The sequence below is a fragment of the Equus quagga genome, chromosome 4 (genome assembly GCF_021613505.1).
Source record: "Equus quagga isolate Etosha38 chromosome 4, UCLA_HA_Equagga_1.0, whole genome shotgun sequence".
Taxonomy (NCBI): domain Eukaryota; kingdom Metazoa; phylum Chordata; class Mammalia; order Perissodactyla; family Equidae; genus Equus; species Equus quagga.
This window is the reverse complement of record NC_060270.1, coordinates 37200425-37216392: the sequence shown is the minus strand read 5'-3', so window position 1 is coordinate 37216392 and position 15968 is coordinate 37200425. Positions and strand designations below refer to the sequence as shown.

General features: G+C 39.7%; 1 protein-coding gene across 1 annotated transcript in view; it reads right to left on the bottom strand.

The window, feature by feature from the left end:
• The window catches only part of LOC124238652 (protein mono-ADP-ribosyltransferase PARP15-like), a 33530-nt gene extending 33077 nt beyond the window's left edge, over positions 1 to 453 (bottom strand). Inside the window, exon 1 of the mRNA XM_046659833.1 lies at positions 352 to 453. Coding sequence (XP_046515789.1) covers positions 352 to 453 — 102 coding nt within the window. The remainder of the gene's footprint in view (positions 1 to 351) is intronic.
• Positions 454 to 15968: the final 15515 nt, after the last annotated feature.

Below are 15968 nucleotides of genomic sequence, written 5' to 3'. Positions count from 1 at the left end.
CACATCTACCCACTTCTCTTCACCCACTGCTGTTCCCTAAGCCAAACGGTGGTGATTTCCCCCTGGGGCGACAGCAATAGCTTCCTAATCACTTTCCCTATGCTCCTCTTGCCTTCTTCCCTACAAAACAGACAAAATCTTCTTTTAAAAATGTAAGTGAGATTTTAAAAACCTAAATCTCTCCGCTGCCTAAAGTCCTGCAATGCCTTCTTCTGGCACTTAGAGTAAATTCAACATCGTTACTCTGGCTACAAGCCCCCGCTCTCACCCCGACCCATCTCCCACCGTCTGTCCTTCCTAGCTGCTGCCACGGTGGCCTTCTTGCTGTTCCTCAGACTCACTGGGGCACACGCTATCCCCTCTGTCCAGAGTGCCATCCCTGAGCTCTTTGTTCTCATTGCCCAGGTCCAGCTTCTGGATCTCCCTACGGAAAAGCTTTCCCTGGCCAGCCATCCAGAATACCTAGCTACTCTTGATCATGAGTGCTTATTACAATCTGTAAATATCTTGTTTATTTGCTTATTTCTTCTCCAATAGAATTTTTTGCTGCATTCTTTTGGGTTCTTCTTAGCATACAATCATATCATCTGCAGATAGAGATGATTTTTTCTGCTGTCAGTATTTGTTATAATTTCATTTTGTTTTAATAACACAATAAAGCCTTCAAAATAATGTTGAATAATAATGATCATGGTGAGCATCCCTTCCTTGTGCTTAATTTTAATGGAGATAGCTTGAGGGTTTCACTGTTTTGGTAAGATATTTGCCATTAATTTTTGGTAAATATCCTTTATCATATTTAAGAAGTGTCCTTCTATTTCTATGTTACTTTTACTTTTCCAGTGTCTCCTGGGGTAACTGATCTATTTAAATGTTTTGTTTCTTTTGGTGTCGATTTGTATTTTCCTAGGAATTCAACGATATTCTCTAGATTTTCACGTTGGTTGCCATAGAGTTGTATGTAACATTGTCTTATAATTACTTTTCTCTCTTTTGTTTCTGGCATTGTACAGCCTTTCTAATTTCTAACATTGTTTGTATTTGATCTCTCTCCTTTGTCCCTAATGGTTGCCGTGAGATATCTATTGATCTTACAAAAAATTGGATTTGGCATAGAACTACCATATGACCCAGCAGTCCCACACCTGTGTAAATATTCAAAAGAATCAAAAGCAGGGACTCAGATATTCATACAGCAATGTTCATGGCAGAATTATTCATAATAGTCAAAAGGTGGAAACAACCCAAGTGTCCATCAACAGATGCAGAAATAAACAAAATATGGAATACACATACAATGGAATATTATTCAGCCATAAAAAGAAATGAAATTTTGATACATGCTACAACATGGATGCACCTTGAAAACATTATGCTTAGTGAAATAAGCCAGACACAGAAGGACAAATATTGTATGATTCCACTTATATGAGGTACCTAGAGTAGGCAAATTCATAGAGCTGGAAAATAGGACAGAGGTTACCAGGGGCTGGGGGAAGGGAGGAAGGGAGAGTTATTATCTAATGGATACAGAGTTTTTGTTGGGGGTAATGGAAAAGTTTTGGGTATAGATAGTTGTGAATGGATTTAATGCAACTGAGTTGTATACTTATGAATGGTTAAGATGATAAATACTATGTTATGTATATTTTGCCACAATACAAAAATTAGATTTGAGATTATTTATTCTTTTCATTATATTTTTTACTTTTTCACTAATTTTGGCTCTTACTTTTATTAATTCCTTTGGCTGGATTGTTTGTTGTTTATATTTAATTTCCTAAAATGAGTTCTTAATTCCTTTAATTTCAGTCTCCTTTAACAATGAAGGCATTTAAGACTGTGATTTTCCCCTTGAATATGGGTTTAATATACCAAAACATAGGTTTCATTACTTTCTAGATAGTTTTTGGTTCCAATTTTAATTTATATATTGATCCAGAAGTTACTTTTATTGTAAGTAGTTAATAGTTTCGAGGTCATCTATTTATTAATTTGTCTTCTAAAATATTGATAAGAAAATATATCTTATAAAATCTTCACTTTTTAAAATTTGTCACGTTTTATTAGTGGCCAAGTACACAACAGATATATATATATATATATATATATATACACACACACACATATATGATATATAAATATGTTTAGAAATAGGAATATAATGCATAAATATATAAATGTTTTATTGACATAAGGAAAAAAGCATGTTCTGTATTTGTTGGTTGCAAAGTTCTATATACATCTATTAAATTGAGCTGATTGATTGTAATACTCAGATCCTCTATGTCCTGGCTAAATTTTGTCTTCTAGATCTATCAGATTTTGAAAGATGTGTAATAATAGAATCTTCCACTAAAAATTGTGCATGTGTATTTTAAAATCAGGCTTTCCTTGTATTTCTAACGGTTTCTGCCTTATATATTTTGCTGTCATAATATTTAGTGTTTAGAGGTTTATGACTAATACCTTCGTCCTGCGATGTGTCATATCATTCTGCATTATCTCTGTCTCATTTAATACTTTTTAGTTTAATTTTATGTCGTCTGTATTGTCACTTCTGCTTTCCCTTTGTTTCATTTGTCTGATATTTCTTTAATCGTCTGCCTTTCTATATCACTTTTTCCTGTATGATAAAAGAGTTCTTGCTTAGTACTTATATTACAAATTGTCAACCACACTCTTGTCATCCTTTTCATTTTAACCATATATAATACGAAGATCATCGCTCAATAACTGTCTCCCTTTCTTTCTCATCTCTCCCTAGGTTGAAGTCTGTTTCAGTTCATTTCTTATTTGATTAGAATACATCCTTAGCATCTTTCTTTTCCCTGACAGGTGAGTGCTCTCTTGTGTGGGTCTGAGATTCTGAGGTCACTGTCCTTTCTCTCAATATCTTTAGCTGTCATTCTCCTGTCTCTTAGATTCTAGAGTTGTGATTTAAAAACAAAACAAAACAACTCTTAGCAAACTAGTAATAGAGGGAACTTCGTGAATATGGTAAGGGTTTCTACAAAGAAACTTACAGCAAACATAATTAATGGTAAAATGTTGAAAGCTTTCACCTTGAGGTAGGAAATGAGGCAAGGATACCCAACTTCATCACTTCTATTTAATATATTATTGGAGGTCCTAGCCGGTATAATAAGGCAAAACAAGGAAATAGAAGTGATACAAATTTAAATAGGAGAAAACAAAACTGTCATTAATTGGAGACAATGTGACTGTGTATGTAGAAGATCTAAAGTAATCTACAGGCAACATCTTTTATTTAACAAGTGGATCTAGTAAGGATGCTGAATGCAAGGTCAGTATACAAATGTGGATCTAATTTGCTCAGCATTATTGCTACATGCAACAACAACAGGGAATAATCTCACAAGCATAATGCAGAGTGAAAGAAGCAGAGGATAAAAACAAAACCCCACATGGTGTCATCTCATTCCATTTGAATAATGTTTACAAAAGGCAAAAATATAGCCATATTATTTAGGGATACATACATGGTTTATTTCAGAAATCAGGTGTTACAGAAATTAGAAGTCCCTCCCTCTGGTGGGGAGGAAAAAGGTTGTCATCTACAAAGGGCACAGTGGGAAAGGCAGAGGGCTTCTAGGATGTTAGGGTGTTGACAATATTCTTTTTTATATATTTTTTTAATATGGTAAGGGTACCTACACAAAAATGCATATCAAAAAGCCATGTTTATCAATAGGAAGACTCAATATCATAAAGATGTCAACTTCCCAAAATTAATCTATTAAATTATTGTCTTAATCAAAATCCTAACAAAGGTTTTTATAGAATCGACAAGCTAATTAAAAAATACGTATATTTCACTATAAAAATGCATGTAAACTACTAGAATAAAAGATGAAAGAATTAAAAATAATAACCTTGGAGTAGGGAAAGTCTTTCTGAGTAAAGGACGAACTCAGAAGCCAAAAAGGAGAAAAATGGATGTGTGAACACATTAAAACAAAATTCTGCATGGAGAAATACCAACACGAAATAAAAAACAAATGAAAAGTTAGAAAAATAATTGGAAATTGTATGTCAGATAAATGGCTAATTTCCTTAATATATAGTGAACTCTTACAAATCAATAAAGGAAAAAAAAAGAGCCCAACAGAAAAATGGGCATAAAGCAGAAAAAGATATACAAATGGCTGAAAGATGAACGATGTTCCATTTACCTATAGTTAAGGAAATAGAAATTAAAACAAAAAAGTGAGATAAATTTTTCGTTAAGTTTAATAGCATAGTGTTAGCTCCAATGAGAGCACTACAAATGGGCATTTGCATGCATTTGTTGGAATTGTAAATTATTGTAATCTTTTTAGAGAGCAATTTGACAACGTCTATCGAAATTGCACATGCACATTTACTCTCTATCCCTTCTATAAGTATATTCCTATATGTGTGTGACGTTATATATAAAAAGAAGCTGGGGCCGGCCCGGTAGTGCAGTGGTTAAGCCCGCACGTTCCGCTTCCGCGGCCCGGGGTTCACCAGCCCGGATCCTGGGTGTGGACATGGCACCGCTTGGCAAAAGCCATGATGTGGTAGGCGTCCCACGTATAAAGTGGAGGATGATGGGCACGGATGTTAGCTCATGGCCAGTCTTCCTCAGCCAAAAGAGGAGGATTGGCAGCAGTTAGCTCAGGGCTAATCTTCCTCAAAAAAAAAAAGAAGTTGATTGCAGTGTAGTTTGTTATTGCAAAAGAGTGGGAACAACTCATGTCCACCAATAGGGAACTGGTAGATGAAAGACCATGTAGCTATTTTTTAAAACATAGACTTTATGTGCTGACATGGAAGGATTATAGATACATTGTTCAATGAAAAAAGCAAGGTACTGAACTGTGTGTATTTTATGCTTTCATTGCGTTAAAAAAATGGACGGGCTAGATTTGGAGAGAACCTAAATCATATATATAGTTGTAGGAAACAAAAATAGTACAAGAATCTGTAAGCAGTAGATGTTTGGGAGAAGGCTACTGGGGGCCTGAGAACCTGAGGTGGGCAGGCGGGCAGCTGAGTTTCATTGCATTGTTTCACCCTTTGTACTTTTTGATTTTTTAAATAAGTCTCTTCTCCCACCCTCTCTCTCACTCGCTCACATTTCTTTTTCAATTCTTAAGAGCATTAAAAAAAATTCTCCTGCCTTCTTTCTTCTTCCAAAGGTTCTAACACTTTTTATCAAACTCCAGAAAACTAGCTATAGAGTAGATCATCTTTCCATGACCCAGTCTGCATGTTGTTTTAAATTCTTGAATACTTGAAAAGGTGCACAGTTAAAATGGTAAAGGTTTTTTTCAGTTATGAAAGTGAATCTTAGAGCCCACTGAAATTTTATAGAAATGAAGTTTCTAGGAATAAATCTAAAGAGATGTTAGATATTTACGAAAAACGTAAAACTAATTGCAAGCTTTTGAAGAAGACCTAAATAAATGGAGATAAATGCTGTGCTTATCAACAGGAAGACCCAATATCATAAAGATGTCAGTTTCCCTAAATCAATCTATGATGTCATTGTTTAAATGAAAACCTCAATAAAGATTTTGTAAAACAAGCTAAATCTAAAATGTATGTGAAAATGTTAAGGACCCCAAACAGTCGAGATAGTCTTGAAAAATGTGAGAATACATGCTCATCCAGAGATCAAGACTTATCATCAAGTTTCAGTAATTAAGAGAGTGTGGTATTGCTCAAGAACAAATAGGCCAATGGAACAAAATAGCCCAGAAACAGATCAACATATTTTTGGAAATTTGATTTGTGGCAAAGCTGGCATTGCAGATGACTCGAAAAGGATAGGCTGTCCAATAAATGGTTGTAGGACAATTGTTATTCATATGAGAAAGAAGATCTCTCCGTAACTACCTTCTCAAAGAATCAAATCTTTGGGTGGATGTAAGGTCAAATATAAAACAACAAAATTTGAAAACTTATAGAAGAAAATATAGGGAGATTTATGATCTTGGAATAAGAAAGCGTAGTTTAACCAAGTCATCCAAAGCACTAACTATAAAGAAATAGATGTTAGAATACATTAACATTTAAATTTTATATGCTTTAAAAGACACCATAAAAAGTTATAAGTCACAGTGTGAATGTTAGTATTTGCAACACATCCACCTGACAAAAGATTAATATCCAAAATATATACAGAATTCTTAAAAATCAACAAGAAAATTACGACCACCAATAGAAAAACAGGGAAAGGTTATTGGATAGGAATTTACAGAATAAAAAATACAAATGACCAGTAAACATATGAACAGATACCTAACTCTAACTTCATAGTAACCTGGGAAATGCAAATTAAAACTGTGAAGAAATTATACTACAAATCCATTAAATTAGGAAAAAATAACAAATCTGACAATAGCAAGTGTTGATGAGGATTGGGAGCACAATAACTCGTCTGTTGTTGGGACCCTCACTTTTTGAGCAATTTGGCAGTAACTAGTAACATTGAAGCGAGACATCCTGTGGAGTACTGTGGCCCCAATCCTAGGCGTGTACCCCCTAGAAACTCTCACACATGGCCACAAGGAGACACGGACTCGAATGTCCATAGCAGCATCGTCTGTAATCAGGACAAAATGGAAATAGTCTAAATTTTAATCAGTAAGAGAATGGATAAATAAACTTAATATAACATTAACACAATAGTGTGCAATACTGCAATGAAAACGAATTTTTACCTATAAAAAAACCTTATGTAGCATCATCTGCCAAGCCCTGTTCTAAGTTCTTTATTGACTGAATGAACCAGAGTTAGATTTTTCAACATGAGTTAACACGGATAAATCCCCAAAGCATCATGTAGACCAAAAAAGGAGGTCACAGAAGCATATGTGTAGTGCTTTACCATTTATGTAAGGTCTGAAATAGTTAAGACAGTATTATATAATGTTCAGGAATTCATTCACATATAATAAAAGTACAGAGAGAGGTTACCTCAGGGGTGAGGGGAAAGGGGAGTAAGGAGGGTCCCCGAGGGGCTTCAACAGGAAGGGTGCTGGCTTTCTAACGCTTAATGATGGCTAGATTAGTTTCTATACCTCCATGTAGCTCTGAAGTAGTTCATAAAACAGTAGAAAATAAAGGGGAAAAATCGCCCACTCTCATTTAATTGATTTTCTTCCAGTCTTTCTTCTAAGCTTATTTTATATACTTGTGAAAATCCCATGTATACAAACTTGTAATGTTTCTTTCACTTAATAAGGACATTTCCTCATGTTACTAAAAACTCTTTATAACTGTTATTAATAACGGAATGATATTCCAACTTGTGCATGTCCCATAATATTCTCATCCAATTCCCAGCCTGTTGATTCCAATTGCAAATTACCCTCTTTCTCATTTTCCACTACAAAGAGTATCTGTGTACAAAAAGCTTTGGGGAATATTTAAGATTATTCCTTTTGCTACATTTCCACAAGCAGAATTACAGTATCAATTATGAGCATTCAAAGACTCCTAGAACTCTGTACTTTACATCTTGCCAACAGTTAGACCAATTTATTCTCCCACTCCGAGGAGCGTTGCATGAATGACTCCATTTTTTCTGCAGCTTTGTCAGCACTAAATATTCTCATTTTAAAAAATCCTTTCTATTTTGATCGGAGAAAATAGAAGCTTATTTGTATTATTTTAAGAAATATTTTCCCCAGCTGCTTATCAAACGTTTATAAAGGGAGAAAAGCTTTGCTGCCCAGGGCTCCGTGAGACCCATGGTCTCTGTCCTGCGAGCCGCGGAGTGGCTGGGCGCTTGGCAGGTGCCGCTCAGAGGGTCCCCTCTTTGGTCCTCCGGACCGAGCGCCTACCCAGTGCTTCCCACGCTCAGCACCACGACGACGACGGTGGCTCTGATCCGGGGAGCCCAGCCCCCACGGAAGCAGAGGAGGGTCGCCGGGGTCATAGCTGAGTCTTCACTATCTTTCTTTCCTGTCCGAGGAGTCGCGTTGGGGTCACCCCTGGGCCGCTGGCCCGGGCTAATTTTCAGGGCTGCCTCACAGCCGTCCTTGGCCTCTTTTCACGCAGTGACATACTGGCCATTGACATCCCGCCCCCGGAGCGCGGGCACACAGGGCTCCATTCACCCTCCGGGGGCCGGGTGAGCGGGGTGGGCTGGGCCCGGGAGCGGCCCCCACCCTACCTCGGGCCACACACAGGCAGGGTGGGACCAGGGGAGCTTTTCCTTTCCCATGGACTGGACTGGAATTTGGGGGGAAGGTGGGAATTGAGGAAGTTGGAAAGGGAGGAGTGAAGGGGTGGGTGAGAAGTGAGAGGCTGTTTCTAGAAGAGGGATGGGGGAGTGGGAGAGAGAAGGATGGAAAAGGGAGGAAGGGGGAGGGCGGGGGGGGGGTATCCGGACCAGAGAGTTAGGGGTGGAATGAGGGGACTGGAGGAAGCGAGAAGTTCAGGGGTGGGATAGGGAGGTGGGGGGGGAGGAAGAGGAGACCCCTGGGGCAATTAGGGGGGACATTCATATGGAGCTGGGGGTTACAGGAGTGGGAAGGGAAAGTGGGAGTGGTGGAATGAAAGGAATTTCAGGAGAAGGGAGGCATTGCTAAGCCTGGGCTGCCCCCTGGAGGGATCTGGGCATTGCGTTTGCCAGTCGGCTCTGCTTGGAGCCTGGACAGGACCTGGGGAAAGTCTGCAGCTCCAGGCCGGGGTCCAGGGGAAGAAAGGTGATGACAGAGGCAGGCAGTGTGCATTTAGTCCTTGGAGAACAGGCAAGGACAGTGCTGCCCTAGCTGTCAGAAGTTTCCTGGGGGTGGACTCTGAAGGGGCCAAGAGGTCATCTTGGAAGTGGGGAGAAGCCCACAGTGAGGGAGGAGCACCCTGCAGGAGGAAGGATCTGAAGAAGCACAAGGACCACTCTGGGAAGCCCAACATCCTCCAGGGACCAACTTCTTGTCACTGGGAAAAATCCCCACCAGTGATGGATGAACTAGATAAATTATGTTTTAGCCATGTTATGGGAGACTATGTGGCCTTTAAAAATGGTGCTGTGAGGCGATGCTCCTCAAACTCTGTGGGGCGTAGAAATCCTCTGGGAGAGCTTATGCAGATTCTGATTCAGCAGGTCTGGGGTGGGGCCTGAGATGCTGCATTACTCCCAAGCTCCCGGGTGATGCTTGTGCTGCTGCATCAGGACCACACCTTGAGCAGCAGGAGTGTAAGGAACTGTGTACGGACATGGAGGAATATCTAGGTTAAAGGGTAAAGTGAAAGAACAGTCTGTGTGGGATGAGCTCCATTTTGATGTTTTGAAAAGGGTGTGTCTTACACAAACACGCAAATGCATATATATACACAGAACCAAAAAAATGCAAAAAAAAAAATACACCAACTATATTTTTCTCTAGGAGATGGGATCACAAGCAATATGAATTTTCTACTTTTACTTGTCTCCATTTTCAGAATTTTCTTCAAAAACATCTACTCCTATCGTAAGAAAAAATACTCTCTCAAAACTGCAAAAATTATTGATTTTAAAAAGAGAACTCAGGCAGAATCTCACAAATTTCCCTCGACTGGATTAGTTGGTCCTCTTCTTCCCACACCCGGAGCCTCTGTTTACACGCTGTGTGGAGCAGGGACCCTCCGTACCTGTGGCTTGGCGTGGGGCTCACCTTTGTCCTGCTAAAGCTTAGCATAGACCCTCAATAAATGTGTGCTCACCTGAGTGAGTATACTGGACAAGGTCCCACTGAGGTAAATTTGGTTACAGCAAACTCTAGCAGTACGTTTAAATTGCAGCATTAAAGTAAAATGTTCTTAGTGGCTGTGACTTATGTTGCTTGTATTATGTGGGCTGGTTGAGCCTAGAGACCTTAGTGCTATGAATGGACAACTCTTTCCATTTATACGTCATCTTGTAATTTCTACTTTCTTATTGATACTTTGTTTGATCCTCTGAGGTAAGTGCTCTCATTATCTCCCTTTTATAGAGGAAGAAACTAAACCTCAGACGGTTACATAAACTTGCCCAAGGCCAACAGCTGGTAAGAGACAGACTACTGGGCTTTTTAACCCAGAATGTCTGACAAGAATCTGATTTCTTGACTACGGAGATGCACTGCATCTCACAAGAGGCTGGACTCAGGTTCAGAAACCTACCTTTCCAGTTCACGTCCAACCACATCTCTGGAAATCTCTTTGCTTATGTGTGAGCTTGGGGTGATGAAAGTCTACGGCACAGCTCAGGCTCAGTGAGGGGAGCACGTGAGCTCACTTAGAGAGCAGCTGGCCACATGGAAGGGGTGACATGATGATGGGGGGAATGGCGATGATGAGTTTATTTGTTTCAAAGCAGGCCTGATAACATGAATATGAAATCTAGAAACTGATCACTGGGAATTAACTGGATATCGTTGAGTTGATCATTTTTCTTCTCTGGACTTCTTCCCTATAAAATAACAAACTTTTATTATGTTTTGCTCTGTCTTGGAAAAGATTTAGTCTATCAAACAAATTGCACTTGTTAACTAACAACTAGTTTTTTTGGTTTTTTAATTTGATCGAAGTCATTTGTAACTACTGCAGCTTCTAATCAACATGGGATCTAAATATAACCACACTGGGCAGCTGCACTTCTATACAAAAGAAAAGAAACTGGGCATTTTTGCTGGCCTGTGCAGCTTTATAAGAGGTAAATGCTTAATTGTTGTTAAGGCTTTTAAAATAGTGAAAAAGACCCATGAACCTCTTAAGAATCTATGCTAAAGAAACTATTTAAATTGCAGAAGAAAAAAATGTATTTACAGAGATGCTCACTGCCTTATTTATGATAACATAAACAGTAGAAACACGCTAACTATTCATCTGTAAATAAATTAGGGCACATTTGCATGTTTGCACAATGGCATATTTTGCAGCCGTTAAAAGTTCTGTTCAGTCTTAGAGTGGAGACCGATTTCCTATGCAGGGCACCGAACCCAGAAGCCATTAAGGAAAAGCTGACAGATTTGATACCATAAATATTAAAAAGGCTTGTCCTTGGAAGACACCATAAACAAAGTGAAAACACGAGTGACAAACTGAGATAAAATATACAACAGGAAGAATATTAAACCCATGTATTTTTATTTTCCTCGTAAATCATCCACTCTTTCAGCTTCTCTTCTCCAAGGCTGAGTCGTGAAGCTCATTGCCCAGAGAAAAGGGGGCAGGGACGGCCTGGGACAGAGAGACCCTGGAAAGACTCTGAGTCTCAGTTTTGACTTCCTTCACCCACTTAGCAAGACAAGAGTCTCAAAGGCCAGCCTCTGTGGTGAAAAGAAAAGGAATGATTTTATCCTGAAGCTTGCCCTTTAATAAATCAAGAACCAACCAGGATGGACTTGTTCATAAACGTCTACACAGGGAGAACGACCATCAAGAGGAAGTGGGAAAATAGCCAGCCCTTCTCCCGGGAGGATTGTGGGAGGAAGAGAAAGACAGCGATAGGAGAAGCAGTTGGTGAGAAATGTGTGTCTTGACTGTCCCTAAGTTCTAGACAGGTAGATTGAAGGAAACATCACAAGCAAAAGAGACGCTTCGGATCCTGATTCAGTTTGGAGTCTTGGGAGGAGAAGCCTCACCAGGTACCTGCCCTGAGCAACATTTCTGCCTGTTTGGGCTCCCCAGAGCCTTTCTTGGCATTCATTGGCATGAAGGGGGTCCAGAATTTCCTGGGCACTCTTGGAAGAGTATGTGGGGGGAAGAGCTTATGTAGGGGGAGGTGACCCTATGTGTGAGGACTGGGTGGTCATCCAGGCTGGGAGCCAAATGGGAGTTGCAGCCAGAACTCAAGGGGCACCAGTGGAACTGAGGTGGAGAAGAGTCCATTGAAAGGACCACTGGGCTCTGAGGGAGCTAAGAAAGACCTCAAACTTCCTAGCCAGAGTGTAAGCAACAAATGTCAGCAAGATGCATGCCCAGTGACCAGGCCAACAAGAAACACGGCTACAGAAATGAGAGGAGCTACAGGGCAGTACAGCGACCTGTGCTCAGGAACTTAGGCCTCCTTCACCATGAGACCATATAAGCCTCATCGCCCATACACCTAAATGCCATCTCAGAGAATTAGCAGGAGGAGTATATGAGTTGAATAGTGAATAGGGTAACAAAAAGATCTTAAAATATGGCAGCTTAGAAAATAGAAGCTGGTTCCTCTCTCAGGTACAAGTCCAGGTGGACAGTGCAGGTCTGGTATTGCAGCTTGAGGGGGTCGGGACTGAAGCTTCTTCTGTCTTGTTGCTCTGCTGTTCCCAACATGTGACTTCTATCTGATGGTCTAAGACGTCTATTCTAGCTCCTGCCACTATGTATGCATTCCAGCATGCCCCTCCCCATTCCCTTTAAGGGCATGACCTGGAAGTCATGCTCTCACATGTGCTCACATACTGCTGTCCAGAACTAGGTCGCATTGCTACACCCAGCTGCAAGGGAGGCTATGAAAGTCTTCAGCAGGACAGCCACCCAAATATCCATATATCTCACCCATAGGACACACTTGCCTTCCTCTCCAAGGAGGATAGGCCTGGAGGTCTGACCAGTTAAGGCATCTCGCTCAATGTTCAGGATCTCTGTATGTTGTATGGTCCTCTCCCACAGGTCCACATGTGGCTCTTTATGTCTGGTGACTTGTAAACAAAAAGAAAAGTTACTTCCTCTACCTCCTGTCACATACAGACCAAATATGCGCCGATGGAGAAGGAACAGGATGACTAATAAAAACTTCCGTACAGAAAAAGGTAGAATGGAAAACACACAGGAGTCATACAGGAGTTCACAGCAATGATCAAATCCTACCACCTAGGAGTTACAAACACTCCCTTCCCTGGCAGTGGATATAGGGCCTTGGTTTGTCCATCTGATAGCCACTTGTCCATTGACCCCAGAGAGGACAGGCTAGTTTTCAGGGAGATTATTCCTTGTCCGTTTTCCTCCATGGTCTTGTCCCAGTTGGATATTCCAATATTCCAGTATGCCCTTTTGAGGGCCTCAGATCTCACAACCTATTTCCTCCAGTGCCAGTGGCCTAGGAGTTACTTTAGGAGTCAAAATAATCACAGGCTTTTGCAGGTTGTACTTGTGGTTTCTTTGGCAATAAAATTCCCACCAACACTTAGTAGGCTTCTCGTCCATTTATCTCCTGTCAGTGCCATGTGCAAGTAGCCACAGTCAAAGCTCTTCTTTAGGCCTTGTTTTTACACAAGAATATTCTGTTCTTTAATTCGCTGGCTTCTGACTCTGCTCCTTTTGTTCTGGAAGGCAGTTACATTACTAGTGGATCTTATTGACTCTCAGGTTTGGTCTGTTTTCATTTTGTCCTTAGTCTTAAGGAATGGTTCTTACTCTAGGGCATGGTCTTACTCCTAACTATGGATTGGCTGGAACTCCATCTCCCAACACTGTGCAAACTCTGATATTCCCGTTCAACTCTCAGCCCCATAGCAGCCGCTTTCTTCTAGGCCTCAAGATGTCCTGCCTGCACATGCTCAACCAAGCCCTCAGCCAAGGGCCACTGGAGGACCCCAATGTAGACTTTCTAGCGCCCTTATCCCCCATGCAGCTCCCTCATCTTTCTTACCTTGCCCTGAGAGTTCTGGTCAATTTAGCATTCCTGAATTTCTGCCTCTTCAGCTCAGCATGATTGCTATGCTCTGTGTAAACTCCATCTCCCTACAATGTGACCCAGAAAGTGCCTCCAGGAAGAAAGCCAGGGCCAATGTGGGGTTCACCTCATGTTTCCTTTTTCTCAAGGATTGCAGTCTGCTACTCCCTGTTGTCCAATGCTTGAAAACACTTACCTCACGTACTTTTGTCTAGTTTTGTAGTTTATGGTGGTGTTGGTGGGAATCTGATGTCAGTTACTCCATCAGGGATATAACAAAAATACCTTCCTTCTTTACTTAGAGAATTTTATTTGGGTACACAGCTGTCCAGGGAACTAGCCAATGGAATATGAGCAGGAACAAAGGAGTGTGTCTCTATTTTTATTTGTTTTCTTTTCCTGTTGGCTGAAATGTTATGGCTGTGATTACTAGCTGTCCACCAAAATCTACTGTCTATAATTAACGTACTTAAATCAGAGATCTCAGACAGAAATGAGAAGAGAGAGTGAGGCAGAAAAAAAAAAGGATATGAATAAATAATGACCAAATTTTTCCAAAATTTAGTAAACACATCAAACTAAGATTCATGAAATTCAGTGAACTCTAAGCAAGATGAATAAGAAGAAACCATACTGAGGCCCATCATAGTCAAAATGCTAAAAACCAAATATAAAGAGAAAAATCTGAAAAGTAGCCAGATAAAAGACACATTATATGCAGGAGAGCAATGAAATGAATGATGGCTGACTTCTCATGGGAAACAAAGAAGGCCAAAGACAATGGAATAATATCTTTAATGGCTGAAAGAAAAAGCTGACAATCCATAATTTTATATCCTGTGAATATACTCCTCAAAAATGAGGGTAAATTAAAGTCTTTTAAAATAAGTGATAGCAGAGAGAATTCATTGCCTGTAAAACTGCAGTACAAGAAAAGTTTACTGGAGGGCCAGCCCCATGGCCGAGTAGTTAAGTTCGCATGCTCTGCTTCAGTAGCCCAGGGTTTTGCTGGTTGGGATCCTGGGTGTGGACCTGGCACTGCTCATCAGGCCATGCTGAGGTGGCATCCCACATAGCACAACTAGAAGGACCCACAACTAAAACATACAACTATGTACTGGGGGGCTTTGGGGAGAAGAAGGAAAAATTTTAAAAATAAAAATCTTTAAAAAAAAAGAGAAAAGTTTACTGGATAGAAACCCATCTGTAAAACACTACATCCGACAACTGAACATTCTTTTCAAGTGCACATAGGATGTTCAACAGGATGGACCATATGCTGGGGTATGATGTAAGTCTCCATATGTTTCAGAAGATTGAAATCTTACAGAGCATGTTCTCTGACTGCAACAAAATTAAATTAGAAATTGGTAACAATCAGATAGTTAAAAAAACCCAAATATGTGGAAATTAAACGTGATAATTCTACCTAAATTATGGGTCAAAGAACGAAGAGAACAGATTAGTGGTTACCAGAGGGGAAGGGGGCTGGGGGGTGGGCACAGGGGGTGAAGGGGCGCATTTATGTGGTGACTGACAAATGATAATGTACAGCTGAAATTTCACAATGCTATCAACTATTATGACCTCAGTTAAAAAAATTATAGGTCAAAGAATAAACCACAAGAGAAATTAGAAAATATTCAAAGCTGAATGATAATGAAACTATAAAACAGCAAAATTTGTGGGCTGCACGTAAGTAGCGCTTAGAGGAAGTTTATAGTTTAAATGCTTATATCAGAAAAGGAACAAGGGTTTAAAATCAGTGATTTAAATTTCCAGCTTAAGAAATAAGAAATATATGAGTAAATTAAACTCAAACTAAGGAGAAGGAAGAATATAATAATGATAAAGGGAAAGATCAATACAATAAGACAATAGTCAAACCACAGAGAAAATTAACAAAGCCAAAAGTTGGTTCTGTGGAAAGATTAATAAAAGTGATAAACCTTTTATAAGATGGGCCAAGAAAAAAAAAAGAGAGAAAGCACAAATTACCAATATCAGGAACAAAAGATGGGAAGTCAGAAATTCTCATACCTTTAAAAAATTAAAAAGGACTATCATGAACAATCTTATGCCATAAATTCAACTCAAATAAATATAAACTCAAATGAAATGAATAAATTTCTTGAAAAACATATCTTCCCTAAACTGACTCAAGAGGAAAGAGGAAATTTAAATATCCCTGTGTACATGAAATAAATTGAATTTTTAATAATAATTTTTTAAAAACTTCCCATTAGGGAAGCTCCAGGCCCAGATGGTCTCATCAGAGAATTCTATCAAATATTTAAGGAAAATAGAAGGAGTGGCAAGATCATATTGTGGAAGGGCACATGGATAG